The sequence below is a fragment of the Lingula anatina genome, chromosome 1 (assembly GCF_051362555.1).
Source record: "Lingula anatina isolate TDL-2025a chromosome 1, LinAna3.0, whole genome shotgun sequence".
In the NCBI taxonomy this organism is placed as follows: domain Eukaryota; kingdom Metazoa; phylum Brachiopoda; class Lingulata; order Lingulida; family Lingulidae; genus Lingula; species Lingula anatina.
The window spans coordinates 42841846-42863565 of NC_141767.1; the positions used below are offsets into that span (position 1 = coordinate 42841846).

General features: G+C 34.1%; 3 protein-coding genes across 3 annotated transcripts in view; 2 read left to right on the top strand and 1 right to left on the bottom strand.

Moving 5' to 3' along the window:
* Positions 1–21720, bottom strand: part of LOC106158549 (succinyl-CoA:3-ketoacid coenzyme A transferase 1, mitochondrial) — a 45838-nt gene that overhangs the window by 13885 nt on the left and 10233 nt on the right. The window lies entirely within an intron of this gene.
* Positions 3687–4961, top strand: LOC106158551 (syntaxin-1A-like). The gene has a single exon (XM_013534602.2). The coding sequence runs from the start codon at positions 3749–3751 to the stop codon at positions 4616–4618; it is 870 nt and encodes a 289-aa protein (XP_013390056.1). The 5' UTR covers positions 3687–3748; the 3' UTR covers positions 4619–4961.
* LOC106158550 (syntaxin-1A) lies at positions 16894–18436 on the top strand. Its single transcript, XM_013534601.2, has one exon. The coding sequence runs from the start codon at positions 17094–17096 to the stop codon at positions 17994–17996; it is 903 nt and encodes a 300-aa protein (XP_013390055.2). The 5' UTR covers positions 16894–17093; the 3' UTR covers positions 17997–18436.

The following is a 21720-nucleotide window of genomic DNA, read 5'->3' on the forward strand; positions in this document are numbered from 1 at the left end:
GCCAATTATTTCAGTTTCAGAGCACACAAAACCTAATAGCAAAATGCATAATCACCAAGGAAGTGGATGCCTCCTAGCAAAATACTTCCTCTGGCCATTTCTTATTATGCCATATCCACAATATTTAATTTACCAAATGTTCCAAATGGCATGTGCTTTTTCTTGATAACATTAATAGCAGTATTTTTTCGTTAAACAATTGTACGTAAATACCAACTGTATATCTATATGATGGCCCTTTGAACACTATGGAAGCTTTTTTTAATGGCTCTAGGAAGTCGCAAGCCTATTGCTAAGACTTATTATTTAATAATACTATTGGCCAAGCAGTAGGAAATTGTAAGCTGAAAATGTATAAAAGATTATCTCTTTACTACCTTGTGAGAGGACTTCTACAAGTATGGTCCATTGAAAAAATATATAATTTTTTTAACATGATAATTTGATTTTTCAATTTGTACTTGTCACATTTCTTTTTTCGACTAACAGCCTGAAGATATGCATTTTCTTTACCAATATAATTTTATCTTGTGATATTATCATTATAGTCCTTGGACATTTTTGAGAATGCTTATTCCTCTGATAACCCAATTAAAAAGGCTCCAAGTACCTGGTGTTTAATATGTCAAATGTACAGGCCACATTGCTTCTGAACTGTATGCCCCTTTCAGTCAGAAAATGTCCACTCCAAAACTCCAAGTCAACATTTATGAGATATAAAAACCAGTTTTGCTAGGCTGATGACTTGTAAAATAAGATGATCACTACAATCAAACATTTATTTGCCCTTCTAGGTTCAAAATTTGCAAGTGTGATATAGTACTGTCACTTGGGCAATATATGCCAGAACACCTCAAGTGTCAGCAAGAGATGTTCAATGTATATATTGTGAAAGGGTGGCAGAGTATTATTTGACGCACATACCAAGAAAAATAACTCTAATTTCAACATAAAACACCCCTAAAACCAAATGAAGCCTCCCAATATAATTCTCTAGAGATTTTACATGCAATAAAGATGTCCATAATCATAAGTCAACCCCAGCCAATTCCTTACATAATGTACATCTGACAAATTTTGTCAATATTTTCTAAATGCTTGTTGTGAAAGGCCAACTTATTTGGACAGTATTCCCCATTTTCACTGCTGACACTCTGACCTTTGCCTGTAAAACTTAGCAATGCCACACCTTCAAGCTGGGACTGCTACTGAACAAGGGCACCTCGCTTTTCAGTGACATTTCTGACAAACGCTTGGGGTTTAGGCTAGGAACATAGTCATATTCAGGCAGATGTTTATTACTTGTGCAAAGGAAAAATAAATTTACCTTTCAGTGAAATTCCTGATGAAGAAGCAGTTTTGGTATATAGTCAAAGTCAGACAGACACATTACAGGGCTAACTGAGTAACCATTCATCCCACTTTAGTGAAATTTCTGAGGAAAAGGCAGTTATGGAAAAGAGTCAAGTCAGGAAGATGCTTATAAAAGGCCCACAAGTGTAAAAGTACTACTCTTACGTGATATTTCTGCAACAAGATGGCTTAGGAACATATTGAAATTCAGGCAACTGCGGGTAACTTGAAAAGATACCAAAACCTAGAGAGCATGAAATCAATGTTACAATTGAAAAAAGGTTTCAAATACTGTAACATTAAATACCCTGGACCTAGGTTGTATTTTCTGGTACCTATAGTTTGTAAAACCTGTAGACAAAGTAGACCTCATAGGAGCAGGTGGGAAATGCACTTCCTACTCTACCACATAGCATGCAATCTTGTAATTACAATCAGGAAAACCTCCCTTAGTCTTAAAGCATGAAATTGATTTCTCTTTTTTTCTTACCCTCCTCTCCCCCCCCCCCCCCCCCCCCCCCCCCCCACACACACACACACACACATACAATATCCGTAGAATTGAACTAAGGTAATTAATCAGGAACATTATGGTGTAGTATAGGTACGAAATTATGTATGCAATGGATATTATAGCTATCTAGGCAAACTGTGAATGAAAGCACACATTGCCTCTGTTGCCTTAGTGGGTACTGTTTTCCCCAGACTAGGCGATTGGTTGAATAATGGTGGGTGTATTATAGGAAATGATTGGTGTGAGGAATGTCATCACAGTGCCTCTATGATTTCATATCACGAAATTGAGAGAGAGAGAGAGAGAGAGAGAGAGAATGACATGGTGATATATTCACTAATAGTTGAATCTTGTAAAATTCACATAAATATAAAGTACTTTGTATGAAAACTGCTTTTACATATGTCATGCAGGTGTGTAAGAACTCCTTTCAACATGTGCCAAAACAAGAGTAAAACACAAAAACAGCAAGACAGACAGAGGGGTACCACATGACAGTACGAGTTCAAATCTTTCAGCCCCGAAATGAAAAACAAAATTGATCTATCTTTATGAAAGCTTTATTTCACAATTTTTTTTAAATTTTACATGCTTTTAAAATACATTCTTTTAAAATACAACAACATAAATTCCCAGGCAGATTTCCATGATTATACTTGCATCCAGTATAATCTACTAAATGACTTATAAAATGTACACATGCGGTGAACACAGGAATCACACATATTGAGTGCGTGGGCTGAAAAATGTCTGGTGGTAAAATTAATTGTTTTTAGATGAATTGCCTGGAAAGTGACACTTCCCAAAGAGAGGAAGTGAAATTCCCTGCCACTGTCTACTCAGAAATTTGTATTGGTTTCTCTACAGACCCTGACAAATGAACAGATATTTATTGTATAATCCAATGCAAACCATTCAAGCTTAGGGGATCCATCTCAAGTGATCGCTGCCAACTATGACTTTTGAAGACATTCTTTTTGACAGTTTTCAAATCATTATTATACAAAAAAAAAAATAAAGAAATAAATATAACACATGTTCTGCATGTTCTGCTTTTCTGTCTTTCTCAAGTTTCACAATTAAAAACAGACTCTAATGTTACATTTTATAGACTGAATCTGCCAGTGGAACCATACATGTGTAAATAAATTCCAGTAAAAAACATGAGAGAGACAGAGAGAGAGAAAAGGGTTGTAAACAATTCAACAGTAAAATCAACAAAAATGACACTATTTTCATTCTGATCCATCTATTAAATATCTGCCGACTTACATCAGAGCATAACTTTTACAAAAACAGCAGGGCATATTATTGCTTGACAGCTGGGGAACCACAGTCCTCCTTGTGATCATTTCCAAAGTATTGCCTTTCTGGTAACCTTGTGTTTCTGTAAGACAGCAATAATTTAAAGCTAGATGCATCATACTTTACATGACCTTAAGCTGATCTCTGACTGCGTCAGTAGCTTCCCATTTTTAACAATGAATCTAACACGTACAATAGCAATGCTTAATGATCTGCCTGCCAACAGTTGCATGACCTTGATGTGAAAGAAGTTGTATCTCTCAGTTCATTAACTGTAATGATATTGCCAAGGAATCTGTGCACAGAGAAAATGATTTTAAAAACAACTCTTTCAAACAATATTTTACTTGACATTTTTAACTGACACCATTCTATTGCCATCACATAGCAGCAAGCACTTACCAACGGTGTACAATAAGTAAACCAAAACGACATCATTCCAACACCTTTGTCCTCATTGGCTGAGAAATCTATGACATCACAACTCCTACAACTTAAAAGGAAACGTCTCCCAACCAAGCAAGCAGACTTCTTTCTGCCTCAACAGCAAAAACAAGATATAGAAACTTAAAAAATATGGCCACAAAAGATCGCCTTGGGGATCTGAAGAGAGTTCTTCACTTAAGTGAATATTTGGAGGAAGACAATGACTTTAATGCTAACCAGGTATGTTCAAGCTTTGGACTCCTCCTAAAACAAATAGTTCAGATACAAGAGAGTATCAAGGAACTAGAGAACACCTTGGAAGAAGTAAGGATGCTGCATAGTGAGATTGAGCAATCTTCATTTGGTCAATGTCATCTGAAAAATAAACTTAATAATGCTGTGGCGAAGATTGCCAACTTTGCTAAGGGCATTACACAGCAGCTCAGTGATCTGGACAAATACAGAAGCAAGGACAATGTGGAAATGGACAGTAATGCAGCAGAAATGAGAATAAGGGAGATTCATTATACGACAATGCGGATGAAGTTTTCTAAAGTTCTACACAGCTATAATCAAGCGATGGAAAGTCACCGTGAAAACTGCATAAAACGTCTGCAGCGCCATCTGAGCATTTCAGGGATTGACCCTTCCACAGAATCATTAGAAACAATCTTGAATCATGGCACAGAACATCAACTCATTCAAGACGTTCAAACAGACATTCAGGTTCTTAGTCAGAAATACAACCTTCAGATAGCACGTCACACAGAGATACTGACATTAGAAGAAAAACTTACTGATCTTCATAACTTGTTCATGACCTTGCAGTTTCTCACATCACAGCAAAGTGATTTATTGGACAATGTTGAATACCATGTATCAAAATCAAGAGAATTCATAGACTCAGCAAGTAGACAGGTGAAAAAGGCCAGAGAATATAAGAGGAAAAACTCTGCTGCAAAAATTGTAATGGCTCCAGTCACAGCTTTCAAACATATTTGCCACAGATTGTCATTTTAGCATGGATGTTTCCCTCTTATTTTCAATCAATTTTTAATGTTAATTCACAATTCAACACTTTCATTGTTAATTGCTTGATGTATTGAGTTTTCAAATGTAAGTATATGTATTATTATTATTATACATGTGGTCTACACTAGAGCAAATGACTATTATCACATATATAATGAACTTCATTATGTATCGCTTAAAACAATTGTAAATAACAAACCACATTATATTTGTATTTTACAACAGCTTTATTTAAGTTATGCTTATTTAGAAAATGGGACTGTCAAAGTTTTAAAATTATACACAAAAAACAACTGAAAAAAAAAGAAATATATATGTAAATTGTTCATTTATAAACTATACACTTAAATACTGTATTGACTTCATTCATTTCTTATTTCTATCAATTATCAGAAGCCTTCTAAAGAGTTCACATTATTTCTAAAACTTATTTAAGATTAAGAAAACAAAGGCAGAGAGTTATATCAATTGCTTCTTCTGTTTTGACATTTAAAAAAGTTCCCCAAAAGAGCAATGCTGCCTGCCTCACCTGCCATACCTGCCATATCACATTTATTAAAAAACAATCCTTCCTGGGTAAGATTCTCCAACACAGACATAAACATCAAAATGCTGCGTTCTATTCATGAGTAAACACATTAAAGATATGACATTTTGTAGCCTGAGTGTCAAACAGAAGACAATTCTATTAATAGTAAACTTACTTCTTTGCTTGAAAACACAGACCTTAGTGCTGATTGATACATAATTACACTATCTATGCAACAATGTGTTGTACCACGTAAAACTTGACAACAATCTACTTTCATACAGAAATGTGGGCGAGCTTGTTATCATCACAATTATCGCTATTTCTGTCATATACAATTCAAAGGGCAGCTGGTGTTTTTCTGTTTAAGACACATAAAAAACAAGAGAGGATTCCCAGTAATGAATATAAAACATTTATTTCTACCTGTTCCTTATATGACTAAAATAATGTTGATATGTCAAGTCATAAACCAAATTTATCTCTCATTCAGCCAAAAAATAGCTTCAAAACTACTTTCTTCAAAATTTTTGAATAAATTGAGCTATTTATCTGTTCATCCAATTCATAAAGGCAAGCTTAACAATGAGGTAGTCCCATGCATGAATGTATTGCTGCTCACCCAAGTGCATGCCTATTCCAGTGCCTCAAATTCTTGATTGTACCGGTGTGGCGTGATAGACCCGTGCCGTGACGAAACCGTTCTGCACATGCGCATTGAGGGTAGATTGAAAGAAGTAACTTCCGGTATGACGATGTCGTCCTAAGTAGGCGCTATATGTTTGCACTGAACTATGATTTTCCAATTAATAATTCAGTGGTTTGCGTCATGAGAGAGTATGTATTTGATAATCTTATTACTACAGTATACGGGGGAATGTTGGAAGTGAGCTTTTGATCGTGACTGAACTGTTTTGCTCTGTGTAAAAAACGTAGCAGATCTAAGACTCGTAGTATAAATCTTTTCACTCTACAATGTTCTTTCAATTCAGAGTTCAGTCATTTTCATGAAAAAGAAATTATGTGTTTGATAATACTACAACTTTCTCTACGGGGAAATGTTGGAAATGCATGTGCAGCTACGTACTGTAAGTCAACAGACTGCTACCCCCGCGTGAATAATCCGCCAGAACGGTTTATTCACGACGACGGTTTCTTCACGTGACACCGGTATTTCTGAAAACCAGACGATGTATGTCAACAATGGCAACCTGTAATGTAGTTTTTTTTTATATATAATGATTAAGCCTCTAAAAACTTTGTTATATTTTGAAGAACTCCCATAATAGTAAATATAAAACATCCTGGAAAAAACTTTTGTTTGGTATATAAAATCAGTTATCTCAAAATGGCATTTTTTGTACATATAAATAGTGACTCCCATGCTAAAGTCATCTGTGTAACTTACACCTGTAATGAGGTGCACACATTTTCACCTTATGCTATGTTTTTTAAAATGCTTTTAGGCCTCCTGTTTTGTTTTAACCATTAATCTCATCTTTTGTATGCTTTGTCAATCAAGTCTAAGAGCAATTTAAGACAAGGTAACACAATCTCACCTATCACAATTGACCAATTTTCATACAGTGTTTTCAAATTGTTAAGAGTCCTCTACATAAGAGGACCCACATGACTTAGAACACTATTCACCGTTTCATCCACGAGTTAAACGATAAGTTTTGCTTTCCAAACTTTTCTCAACTTTTCACGTTTACAAGCTTGTGACATTTATGGTGGATGGGCAAATAAACTGATGGAGACCTTTTCTATACAACCTGCTGCAGGAACTTAAAATTCAGATACACAACAATATACGAAGCTCTTTCTGTTATAATTAAATGGCATTGGCTTTAATTGGAAGCAACAGGACGAGATGGAAAGTATCAGGTATCAGTACAAATAAGACGAAGTATAAGGTTCAATGTATGATATCTTTTCTAAAATCTGACTAATTTTTTTTAATGGCTAAAACAGCAAAGTACCTTCAAGTTGGTTGACATGTACAAAATTCTGTTGTCACAGTTTCACTTATCAATTTAAAATTGTTGTAGATGGTAAGACAAGATTGTGTTACAAGAAAGAAGAGGATAGTTTCCATAGTTACTCTGAAACATTGTAATACACTTTTCATATTTAAAAAGGAATGTTTTTTGAGACCCAATTATTGAGAACCTTTAATGAGATACCTATTTCTAAAGGAAAGGTCCTTGACACTCAACTATTGAAAACTCACAACACCTAGATCTAAAGGATATTGCACCTTAGGTAATTAGCTATCTGAAGGATATTAAAGAAAGGGGTAATTAAATCAATGTAACAACATACTTTATAAGATTTATGCACCACTTTACTGACTTTCTACTGACATTCAACAGTCTCTTATACAATATTGTTCACAATTGGCAAAAGCTTACTATCTCTGAGGTATAGGTGGTAAACAGTTATGTGAGAACAATTCTGTGAACTTTGCCCAATCCAATCTCTTTCTACAATTGTGTGCTTGTGCATGCATGCGTGTATGCATGCATACAATAATAATATAACAATAACATTTATTTGGAACTCAAGGTAATTGGATTGTACATTTGTAACAAAGTAATTTATGTGAAGTATATATATATATATATATATATATATATATATATATATATATATATATATATATATATATATATATATATATATATATATGGTACAGTATATAAGAACAGTTAGAGGCCAGGTCATACATACTGGGACGGTCTCACCTCCCTAGGGAGGATACAGCCCAGCTGTCAATGAGGCACTAAAAGCTATTATGCTAACAATATCTTTCCCTGTCAGACCAGGGACCCTGCTTCAACCCTTACGCCCTGAGTGTCAAGCAAGGAGACAGCAGGTACCATTTATAAAGGACTGGTATGTCCCTGGATGGGGTCGAACCCACATCCCCCCACTCTGGAGGTGGACAATCTAACCACAAGGCCAATTGCTCAGTAATGTGCATGTGTGTTGTTCGTACTGCTAACCTATATGTGGTCTCAAAAGGCCACCTATTAAAACAAAGAATGCATCAGAGGTTGCAACTTGTGTACGTCATTAGAAATTGAATAAGGTCAAACTGATATCTTATACAACTCCAAAACATTATTACTTGACATTCACTTTCAGATTGCGTACAAAAAATATGAAACCATACAGAAGAATGACGAGGATATTCCACTGCTGTCAAAATAATCTAAACATATCTGCTACGTAATCATTAAAAAAATAAATAGCTTGCATGCTTTCATTTTTACTACCAGCAGGTGAGAGAAGCACAAGACACATCAATCATTCAGATAACAGCCAATATTGCAGGACCTTGGACCCCTTTCACAAAAAGACTTGAGGTTTTAACTTTTGGCCCAATCTTTCACGGTTATGCTGAGTCCGACAATTTTCAGGAAGGGCTCAGAAGTATCATAAATAACTGGCTAATTGTTGCAGCAAATATTCGTGAAGGTTGGAGCAAAGTAAATGTTTTTAAATATAAATTGTAAAAAAAAAAAAAACAATAAAAAATGCGTCAGAATCTTTTTCACTGTTAACTTTTCAAGTAAAATTACCTATGCTTTGCACCTGCCTTGTGATTTTTTTCATTGGTAGATAACAGAACAATAAATATATAATTTGTAAATATGCTGAGAAACTCTGGGAATATCCAAGTTGATAAATTTGTCATATTGGACCTAACACTGACATGCTTCAGAATAAAATCAAATGCCTTCAGGTTCAATGGCAATCCTGAAGTACCGGTAATGTGCAGAAACATAAGATTCAAATTATCAAACTACCAATTCATCAAGACAAAAGAGAAGCAGTTAACTCCTCTATCAATTTATTTTCTATTTATAACATATCATACCTGATCTTACCCAAGTCCTGTTTTTTGTAATGTAAACTGAAACTTGGACAGTTACGCCATGACAAAGCTGACAAACAGTTTCATTTTGGCTTAATTTATAGCTCTGAGGGAAGATATTAATTACTAGCATCAAAGAATTTTCCAAGGAAAAAACACAATTCTTTACTGCAATTTCATCAGAAAACATTGTAGTCATATCAAGCAACATATTCTACATGCAATCATCCAAATAAATTAATGTCAAAGGTACTAATTTCTAAAGACATGAAACATGATAGTAACAATTGGCACTATCAGTATCACTACAGTATCAAATTGCCTCAAATTTACAGATAAGATTTTTCAATAGCTTGACAAGCACAGGTCAATGTAGAAAACAGGTTTACCAATGAACTGGCTACAAAACACTTAACATTATGTACTATTTTAAAGATTCTTTAAAACCAAGCACATTCCAATGCAGATGGCAGTTAGAATAGTGATGTGAAAATGAACATGACAGTTATGGCATTCATTTCTTAACTACAATGAACAGAAATCTCACGAACTGTCCTGTCCTAAAGTGTCACATAATTTAACTGACTTTCAAAAAACGCATTTCAAAATGCTTGATTTATAGTAAATGTAAAGCTATTCATCTTGCCAAGTGCTATAGAAATAATTTATTTGATTATATTTAACCTGTCTGTCAAAAGTTGGATGTTAATAAATGAACATTTAATGGGTCCAAAGATTTTCTATACATCAGTCAGAGAAGGTAAGATATACAGCCAGTCTAAAATTAAGAAACTAAAGACCAAACCATGCTTTAGGCCAAAAGAAACTGCTGCATGGATATCCTTGCACATTTATTACATCCTTGTGGTTTGGTGGAAAATAACTGTGGTTGACTCCTAAAAACAAGCTTGGAACTCATGAACTTCCGGGAATTTTTACCATATTATCCTGAAATCTACAAAGTCTACTGAAAATATTGTCAAAAATATCACTTTTGTGACCCATGACAATCAAATAGACATCATGCATTGGTCACTTTTATATTGTTTCTGTCTTGTTGTTAGATTCATTGCAAGATACAGAAAGGAGCATTGGTCACTATTATTTTGTTTCTGTCTTGATGTTAAATTCATTGCAAGATACAGAAAGGTCGGAAGTACAGACAAGATAGTGACAAAAAGTTGAAAAGAAGGAATGACGTACTAGAGGTCTATTAGAGATGGAGGAACGAGGAAAAAATATATATACGAAAAGGATGTCTGTACTTTTCCTCCTATCCCCTTCTCTTACTGACCACCAGTAAAAAGATGTAGAAGGATGGTCAGCTCATGCGAATTAACCTATGAGGTACCAAAAGATAACTGTGAGTAAGAGTAAAGGATGATAAACTGTCCTTTACGATTAACCACTTATATCTGTTAAGAATTCAAAGAACATCATTTCCTCTACCAGGGAAGTTTTGCCTTCACATTTGTTTGTCTGTTTGATCGTCAATTGCCTAACTCAGTTATGGGTGGATTTTGATGACATGTTCAGAGTAGGTCAGAAATGAGCTAATCTAAAAGTGATTTAATATTCAAATTGGTGGTGATCTAATCCAAGAATAAAAAAAAAAAAAAAAAAAGAAGAAAACAATTCTTCACCCTTTTAAGATAGGGTCAGTGACCTTGACCTGCTGTGCTAATGTGTTCTTAACTACAGGATGTCTCAGAATAAATGTAGCTCAAGAGCATGAAGGCCATTTATTTTCTGTTTACAAACTATATACATATCATATATTTATCAATGTAAAGTCCTTCATGGAGGTTCAGGCCTACCCAACTACCAGACTCAGCACTGAATGATCCTGAATTCACCGGTAGATCCGACCACACTACCCATTTTCAAAGTGTGCATCAGTACGCGCTTCGAAGTATCAGATGCGACACCACTCTTGCCTAGTACGTAATGTGATAGTGATGATTCTCAGCAGAGGTTGGTAAGTAGTGCATCTCATCTCAAAATTTGTTCCAGGTATGATACTGTGAAATTTGTACTGACGCACACTTTGAAAACGGGTAGTGTGGTCCGATCTACCGGTGAACTCTGGATCATTTGGTTTAAAGTCCCTGGATCATTTGGTGCCCAGTCTGGTAATTGGGTAGGCCTGAGGTTCATTGTTCTTCTCTGTATTTCCCCAAGTATCTGTTAATACCTATTATTTAAGTGTGTGCTGTTTTTTACCAATTAAAGTCATGGTTTTATCTAGTGATAAAACTGATACACGAGTTTAAACATTGTAATGGCTTCTAACAAATTAAAGCCGAACTGGGAACTCAGATCACGTGCACACCCCCCCTCCAAAAAAATATATGAAGAAAAAATATATAAAGTCTAGTATATAGCTGCAATCAATGTGTGGCCAAGCCATATAACATTCGGGTTTTCTAAGAAAACAGGATCCACACACTGCAACCTAGCAAGGACTAAGCTGGCTGAAAGTCACTGATTTTCTTTCAAAAAAAAGCATGGAAAGATGGGTAGTTCATCCCATTTAAAAATAGTAAAACCACATTGAAAATCCTCAAGCACTTTGGGCTTCAAACATGAGGAAACAACAAGGAAAAGGTTTACTATTATTGTAAGCAAGCATGCTACTTTACTTAAATGCAGCCAATGACAGCACTGGCGGAAGTGTGAAGTACATAGAATGCAATAATTATGTGCATTGAAATCAACAGAAATTACAGTTTTCTCTCCTCCTATGCCATTTGACATTTTACAAAGGATTTCGTGTAAATGGTGGTTAGGTACAAGATTCTTGGTGAGAATGTCAGTACTTCACAATCCTGTTGTGACCACTATTCACGTGTTAAAAAGATGTGGATATAATATACATACATTTAAGCAAATACAAACAATTATTCAGGCAATTAGTTAAATAAGGTTATGGTAGACTTATAAGGGAGCTAACAATAAAGTATGAGTGCATGCATGTGACTAGGTGTGTGTATGAGAGGAGTTCTTTACTAGTGTGTTTCTGTGTTATTTGTATTTTCATACTATGTGCATATTTTTTTACCTGTTTATTCATTTCAATAGTCAGAATAAAAAAAATGCAGCTTGACAACTTCCAACGTGACTTTGCAATAACACATTTGTGCATATATGGTATGTGTGACAACAGATTTCGGTATGCTGTGTACAAGGTTACCTGTGTGGTCAATAAATTCTCCATATCCATTTATTATATCTGCTTTCTGAGGGGAAGTTCAGATAGGCTGGATTTCTTTGAATCAAAATAGACTAGATGTCAAGTGTCAGATACTCTCCATTTGCAATAGCACTTAACTTGGCTTGAACAAAATTGACATACAGGAATAAAATCTCATTGATGAATTTTACGTTGTATGAAACACTGTTCCAGTTAAAATGAGTGACTTGGTGCGTAACATCAATTTAAGCTGATTATGCTGTAGGTACTTTAAGACAACCACAGATAGCAAGAATTCAACTCATGTATTACATAAATAACATATACATAATCAAAAGTGTGTTATTGTACACAGCATGTTATCAACAATACAAAACAGAAAGAGGGACAGGAAAATACCAAATTTAGTTCTTATTTTGGGCTACCATATATATTAATGGTTCTTTAAAAAATTTATATGGTGACCCTGAATTTTTTAAAGATATAAATATGATCCAATCAGAGGATGTGTCATGATGTATGTCACTCACCCCATAAACCTATGAACTCATATGCAGCAAGCTAGGGGCAAATCCACAGTGACCATTAATTTATAATAACTATAATTGGGTTCAGTGGTCTTTGCACATTTGATCATGTATAGTAGATTCTGAAGCTAGAATTTTGCATTTTAGATCTGTTTTCAAATGTAATTACAAAATTTTTTTATCATTTATAATTCAAAGATGTTAATCACACTTCTATAGTTAACCTTTAGGAGTTCACAGGTACAAAAAACTAAGCCTTGATCTGTGAATAAATCCACTTAATGCCGCATTTTTCCAGGTCAATTTTGGCCATTTTGGTTGAATATTCTTGATAATACGTTCTTGATCACTCTCATAATAATTTTTACTATGTAATACTGTTACTGTGGACATGCAAATAATGTAAAAAGTGTATCAGGGTGATTGACAACTTTATGCGTTGAATTCTAGTGTATCAATAGTGCAATGACGGTCATTTGAAAGAGTGCTGTAAAAATGCATCCTTTAAGCTAGAGACATGAATGTTTTTTGTTGTTCTTATATCAGCTTTAATCAGTAATAAATCATTATCACAGTAATGGGTTGCATCTATTTTGAGACACCCTGTAGTTGCACTTTTATTAGGAAGGCCACTTGGATCCTTAATTAATTAAAATTTTTAATTAATCTTAAAATCTTACATCAAATGATCATTTCTATATAGTTTTGAAGACACCATGTTGTACATATTCTAGACTAGACGCTGATCCAGAAAAGAGGCTTATAAATTGACTTTTATTTCCTCGCAATCTATACTCAGTTTCACACCATGTAATGATAGACAAATAAAAATATACGTTTTAATAGATAGGGCAAATTTTATTTTTCAGAACAATATAAAAAGAAATATAGCAAATTTGACATGATAGTTAGGAAAAGTAGAATATGTTTTACTTATGATTATCAAATGATTGTAGGTTCCTTGGCCTTGAAAATCGATTAACTTATTGCTTATTTGCTAGTAATATTGTTGCTTTATTCATAGATTTTCAACATTTAAGTCACCTGTGAAAATTACCAATTAAATATTGACAGCAAGGCTAAAGTGCCTTTTTTTTCACCTTTCGCCGAATTAAGCACCCTCTATTTATGTCACTGCCCATTGGTTTAATAGGACAACCGCCATGAAATAAACTGTGACAGTTGTACATTTGTCTATCAAAGCTCAGTGTCAAACTGAGTATAGATTGCCCGGGAAATAAGAAAAAATTTTCAGGGTTGTAGCGTCTAGCCTATTGCATCATAGCAGAGAAATTACCAACCTTCTTTTCCATAAATAGCTATATGATATTTTGCAAATGATGAAAATGATATTGCAAATGATGACAATGATATTACATTACATTTATTCTGGGAAAATCTGGAAAGAAAATCATTTACATTTGCGTATACATGTATAACGTCACTTTTGGCAAGATCCTTCCTTGAGATAATTGACATGCTGCTGGTGTTTTGCTCAGTTGCAGATACCTGGAGAATACAGCCAATACAGAAAATAGGGATTACAATGAAAATACATACAGACATATTTTTGAAATTGCTAAAAATGTCCAACTTGCCCTAAAATATATTACAAACAAAGAGTGACTACTCAATTTATTAATGGCATCATTCCTATTCTTATTAAATGTTTTCTTCACTATACTGTACATGTATTTCTAAAGGGTGTGTAATTGTGCCTTTAAATCTTAATCGTTTGCAACCAAAACCGCCCTCTAGTAATACCTTAAATATAACTGACAAGTGGGCTTATTTGTGTAAGTGCCTGGGGCAACAGTCAAACTTGCAGTGTAATGGGCTAATAATAATAATATACCTGGCAAAATTTATGGCAGGCCAAAGTTAAGTAACCTGATTTTTCCTTCAAAGCACAGTGTAACCAATAGTTACAGGCTATAGGTCAGTGAGGTTTGGAAAAGAAAGTAAAATTTTACATGATGATGTGTCCCTTTTTGGAGTGATATGTTTGGTACAACTGACAATCAACCTCAGATTTTAGTTTAAAATCCCATTAATGAATTTCATACCAACACAATTGCACCTTATCTAGCATGTCTTTTTCTTTAATTTTGAATTCTTTTCTTAATATTCCATAATCCCACTTTTTCCACTTTAATCTGCCATAATTCCACTTTTTTTGGTCATGAAACCTGCAAACCATCACTTTTTTCCACAATTCTGAAAGATGCTTTTTCCTACAAAACGTTCCCATAAATGTCAATAATTTAGCCAATATACCCATGCAGTGAACAGAGTAATTAACAGAAAATGTTAAAATAATGGTACTCCAAAGGAAGAAAATACATCTCGCATTCCACTGTTACTTGTAAACAGTTTGGCAAACAACATTTCTGCTATAATGATAATGTTCCATTTTTAAAAAATCTTATCACAGGCAAGTTCAGAGCAGTTGAAGTGCATTCCAACGCTCCCTAATTTTGTTATTCTAAGGTATATTTCACCCCCCACATTAAGAGAAAGAAAACACTGAAAAAAATCCCCTATGGCTACGCAGCTTTTTCCCCGGAAATTGTTTCTTGTTTCTTGCACTATTTAACCTGCAAACAAACCATTTTAATATCCATTTAGCATTTCAAAAATTGTAAAAAACTCAACCCCCACCTCACTCATTGGTTTTTTCCACGCACCTGCACAGGATATAGATTAAGTGACAAATGCCTGTGAGGCCCCAACAAGACTGGGCCGGTGAGGCAAACTTATTTTTTTCCTTCCTTTGCCATGTTATCATGATAGTGTGAACTACTTTAAAATATATGTATGGCTGATAACAGTACTTTTAAGTAAGCATAACAATACCTATGTGATGGTTTTGTAGGAGAAAAAAACTTTAATTCCACAAAGCATGTTTTGTTTATGAACCGTTATGGAGATTTATTTCTGGATATGTTTTATATCACTGTAAAAATGATTCAAAGGTTGACACCATATTTAGAAGTACATCATTCAGAAGTGGATTTGAGGTGTGAAATTTTTTAAGTAGCATGTTGCAAGTATTCCACTAGTTTCACATCTGCCTTATTATAAAAAATTAACAGGATCAGTAACACCATTAAATTAATGGTGCATCTGACCCTGTTAATTTTCACAATAATATAGTTGTGATACAAACACCAGCCCAATAAAAACCATTTGCATATTTTTCATCATCATCACCATTCTTATCATTATTGCCACCAATGTTCTTAACATTAGCATTATCAAATTCATCAGTATAGCTATCATATTATAACAATATTTTTTAATATATGTTTGATTTCTATTTATTAATGTTTCATAAATTTAGTACGATAACATTAGCAAAATAAAACGCCTTCCACTTTGCAATGAAGAAGTTCCACAATTATAAAACTGATTCTATAAACTGTGGTATTATTTCAGAAATAAATCATCCCTCTAAAACAAAAAAAGAAAAAAAAAAAAAAAGATACCTTTCATAACTGCCTACACAAGAAGCACCACCAGAAAGAGTATTAAATGGAAAGGAAGGAATAACCTTTAAGATCACCACATGCATGATCTTATCTCCATCCTTTTATTCTGAAGGTTAGCACAGGAGAGCATGGAAGAGCAAACCCCACTCCTGACATCAAGTACACAGACAGACAAGATGTCAATTCTCAAGATCTCCCAACTTTAAATGAACGTTTGTTGAGATATTTCACTAGCATCATCCAAAACTTGAAAAGATTAATCACAAAATATGTATGTGTTGGTAAGTATTTATGCATCATTCATTATAAGAACTCTCTCCATCAATCACAAGATACAAAAAGTTTGAATTGTTCCTATTTAGAATCACTTACATAAAATTGCTTACATACTGTATACCAACTACAACAACAACAAGCAAGTTTTTTATCATTCTTATTTACTATCAGGATGTCATAAAACTGGCAACAGACAGATACTAGCATAACTTTAATGTATATATCTGTCATCCTACATTTGATACAGCAAGACTCAGAAACCAACTTTCACATGAACATAAAATAGAATATGACGTACCAAGGCGTAATTACAGTAGCTGTCAATCAAAAAGTTCCTGCAGTGAATGGGACCAGCACCCTTGATGCTGATAGGTCCACAGAGCTGTGACCTCACAAGGCTTATCACATAGCTCTATAAAAATCTCTGTCGGCTTATCATTCTTCATAAAATACACATGCTCAGTTTAACCAGAAGTTTAAAGAAAGAAGGTAGAAAGAGTGTTATAGACAAAAGGGCAATACAGCTTGCTGGGACTTAATGCCATCGGCATCAATTCATGAAAAATGGCAAAAGACCGGTTACCAGAACTGCAAAAAATACAGAAAGACATGCATGACACTGAGGAAGGAAGAAACCCAGGTCTAACAGAAACTGATGAAATGTATTTTTGTCCACTGGACAAAAAATGTGTTGAACTTGGTTTATTGCTCCAATCCATAGGCCTACTGCAGGAGAATGTGTCAAATTTAAGAGAACAAGTTAACTGTGCTAAAAAACTTCAAGACCAAATAGAAAAATCGCTGTTTGGTGCATGTCTCCAGAAAAGTCAGCTTAAAAAGGCAGAAGATGACATTACTGCCATGGCTTTAAACATCCAGGGACAGTTGAACCAGCTTTTTCCATTCCATGATGACCCGCTGAGTGTCAAGTATAGAGTAAGAATCTCACACCATAAAGCTTTATCCAAAGATTATCTTAAAATCATGGCAGACTTCCACAACAGCCAAGAACAGCATTCAAAGCATATTAAAAGCCGTTTGCAGCGTCATCTAAGTATTCTTGGGGAACATAATGTGTCAGACGAAAGACTAGAAGCTTTGATGCAAGGTGACGTTCAGAAGGAAATGTATGCACAACTGCAGGAAAAGGAGCAAAAGCACACAGCCATTTGTGAACGACATGACCAAATTAAAACTTTGGAACAGGGGGTTTTGGAGGTTCACAATCTCTTTTTGGACATGCACAACTTGCTCATGGATCAAAGTGAACTAGTAGACACTATTGAATATAATGTGTCACAGACACAAGACTATGTTGAATCAGCTTCTACATCCCTTGATTTGGCAGTGCCCAGATCTCAAGACCTGAAGAAAGCAACTCCATATAAGAAGAAATATGGTGTCAGAAAATACATACTATTTCCTCTGTCACTATTTAAATTTTGGCACTTTAAGCTTTCCAAATAAGATTTAAGCAGACAGAGGGAAACTTCAAGCTTTTAACAGAAATATGTACTACATATAGTGACAATTTAAATTTACCAGCACTTCTTACCCTGTTTTCTTAGTAAAAGTATTCTGCTGTACCCGAATCATAGTTTAAAAAAAATACCAGTGTGATATAATGAATTCCTGAATAATATGTATGTGCCTTAAATGTGGAACTAAAAATCTGTGATAATATTTTACTCTATTGAAAATTTTAAAGAAAGTTTATTTATTTTTGTCTACTTCATCATGTCTGGTTTTCTTGATAGCTTTATAAGCTTATGGAATATTCATTTGCACTTAAATAACTAAAATAACTTCTTGCATCTATTACCTATTTGTGGTATAATTCAAGTAATCTGAAAAATAAGTGATATACAATTTCAAGCAAATAAATGCCAATTATTTACAATATGTGACATTGTTTGTCAAGCCATTTTATTCGTGAACCTTAAAAAGTAGAAACTGATATTAAAAAAGAAAGGTAATGTATCTTTACTTCAAACAGCTACATCAACTTTAATGCTATACTGCATATCACTTCTATCAAGTTATTTTGATTATGAAAATATGACAATATACCATAAGGATGTACAGAACAAGAGGATTTTGCAAAGATGTTTCATTTATACAAAATATCACCAAATCTGTTGATACAGTGAACTTAGGGACCATTCCCAGACCCATGGTATTGACAGTGGATCCATCTATCTCTGAGTAGATTCTAGCTAAATTGCAATCAACTTAAATGGCTTAGATGTGTGTCACACCTACTAAAGCTGCTAGGAGATAATTATCATTTAGCAGCTTTAGTAGGTGTGCCAGACTTCTTAGCCGCTTAAGCTGAAAGCAATTTAGAAAGAAACCCCCTCTGAGAAGGACCGATCCTGTAAGATCAATATAAGTATGGGAACCCAATCTTAGATGTAAAACCTTATCATACTTTCAACCATCTTGTAAGACTGAGAGTCTCATCAAAATGTCCCAATATTTATCAAAATTTCATCCAAAATATTTCAAAATGCATTGTATATTCCATGAATTCCATTCAAAACAACATATTAAACAATCCCATTTTTAAATGGGTTATCATTGTTTTTTCAACATGACCATGAATTGCGGTTTTCTTTTCAATAAAAGGCCTTGTGCCTTTGAAGCCTGAAAATGATATATGATAACTAAGATTCAGTTTAATCTTAACCAAAACACATACAGCCCTTGAAATGCCTTCAACCATAAAATTGACCTAAATTTTGAAAAAAATTGTTTTCAGGTGATGTTTCTATGGCCTTTGTAGTGACACCTCCTATCTTTTAAAGCATAAAGAGTAAAAAAATTAATGACATGTGCCTTCATAAAATATCAATCAATTTTTATAATAATTGTTTCCTTCAAAAAAGCAGGTAAATGTGAGTGACACTTTTTTGAAGCACACATTACACAAGCTAATCACATATCTTTAATAGAGTAATCAGCGCAAAAACATTTCTACATTTGATTAAAAAGTGTTCTTCAAAAAACATTGAAAAAAAAAAACATAATGAAACAACAAAACATACATTTATAGTTAATATCAAAAATCTTATCAAATGAAAAGTAAAAAAGATATGCTGTTCTGGTCAGTGAGGTACAGAAGTACAAAAAGAGTTCAATTTGTGTCATGAATACTTACAACTTTGTGTCAAAACAGGAATATATTAATTTAGTGGGTTTTTTTAATTACCTATTCCAATTGTTTGCACCATTGTTATCGTAGTAATTTAGTAAGCATGCAGCCATATATGATCACAGAGGATCAGCAACACAAATTATCAACAAAACAAACAAACCAAACCACTGCACTGGTCATGTGACCAGCCCATTGTGTCAATGACACTCATTTCATTGTGTCAATGACACTCATTTCCCTGATGAAGATCGGTGGTACAAATTGCAACAATGGATTAGTGCCTTACTATTTCTTAAGTCCAGTATAATTCATTTCTTTCCCTTATGTAATTTCATACTACTGAATGAATCAGAACAATCACTCTCTCTCAAAACCACCAAGTGGTTCTATTAACTGACAGGTTGCATATAATCAATCCAATGACAATGTCCACTAGATGCTAGAGTTTGATTTCTTGCAAATTCCATACGGGTCAGATAAATGCTTATCTAAGGGAAGATCTTAATTTGCTGTTTTGAAGACAAATAATCAACCAAATAAGAACATAAGAGCAATGCAAAGACAACTAGATGAGCAAACAGGAAATTTGTTATTTCATATTAATTTCTGGGAAGTACAACTTCCAAAGACTCCGACTCACTCATATTTAATTCTATTTTGTTTCTCTTCTTCTTGTCTCTTATCTGATATCATCTTTGCTGGCCTGGGACCTTGTAGTCAATTTGAACAAGTTATTTAATATATAAATTACAAAAAATATTTGTCTAAAGAACTATACAAAAGAGTGACATCATCGTTATTGGGCTTACTCCAGATAATTTTCGTGCAAAAACTAGTCATAATACAACATGATCAGATTAAAAAAAGGCATGATAACTTTCATGTATGACATGAAAAAGGGAAATATTGAATGTTAAATTTCCCCCATGAGAATTCAAATTTCCTTTATTCAAGCAAATCAAATCCTTTACTATGTTGGGGCTTGTTCAGTTAGTGAAAATGTTATTACTACTGTGTTAGTTTAAACATTTTGTAAAGATGTTTGTAGAATATCATTCAAGTGAATGTATTTCCCTTCATTTACTGCCCTTAAAAATAAAATTGCCATATGTGACTTGGATAAAAAATAAGTAACCAAATTTAATTTAATGAATTGACACTGAAATTTAATATTTTGCTTGTATTAATACTGACTCCAAGCATCACAAATTTCACCTGCCTGGAGTATTTTTCAAATCTTTACTTTGGCAATCAAAGTCACTATGTGGCAGCTTCAAGTCATGATCAATTATTATTTATCAGGCCTGATTTGCTCGTTGTCATTTTTTCCAATATATGTAAATTAATTCTACGAACAGAAATCATAACATGAGTAATTCAATCAAAGCACTCTTCATAAAAATAAAATTGTGACTTCCTACTTTCTATCAAAACATCAGCAGAAAGCAAAAAATATTTTTCATAAGGTCCAAAAAGAAACTTGTAACAGCACATTAAGTATCTTTTTCTATTTGTAATAGTGATATACCATATACCTTTGACATGTGTACACACACACACATACACACACACACACACACACACACACACACACACATTTATGATTAATGCACTCTTGAATTGTGAGCACTGATTCACTTTATTTTAATTTCATATTATTTTTAGTCATATTTATCCATAAGTAACTGCACATCCTACACTTGTAGATGTCTGAAGATTGGTGTTTTTGAGTAAGAAAATAAAAACATCCATCAAACCATTGGTAACATACACATGTGTTCCTCTTAGGGTGCTTTCCCAGAGATTTAGATCGATCTAAAGATTAAGTTTTAGATCGACCTAACTCCCTGGGGGTTCACGCTAAATTGCAGTCAGCTGAGCAGACACCATAGTTAATTACCCCCTTACAGCTTTTAGTAGGTGGGACAGACGCTTAAGCCGGCCAAGCTGACAGTAATCTAGTGAGACTCCCCACAGGGATAGATCGATCTAAATATCTATGGAAATGGGGTGTTAGTATATCCTCCCACTGCT

Excerpts from the sequence above, each read along its gene's own strand:
- LOC106158551 (XM_013534602.2), top strand. The coding sequence starts at position 3,749 with ATGGCCACAAAAGATCGCCTTGGGGATCTGAAGAGAGTTCTTCACTTA.
- LOC106158550 (XM_013534601.2), top strand. The coding sequence starts at position 17,094 with ATGGCAAAAGACCGGTTACCAGAACTGCAAAAAATACAGAAAGACATG.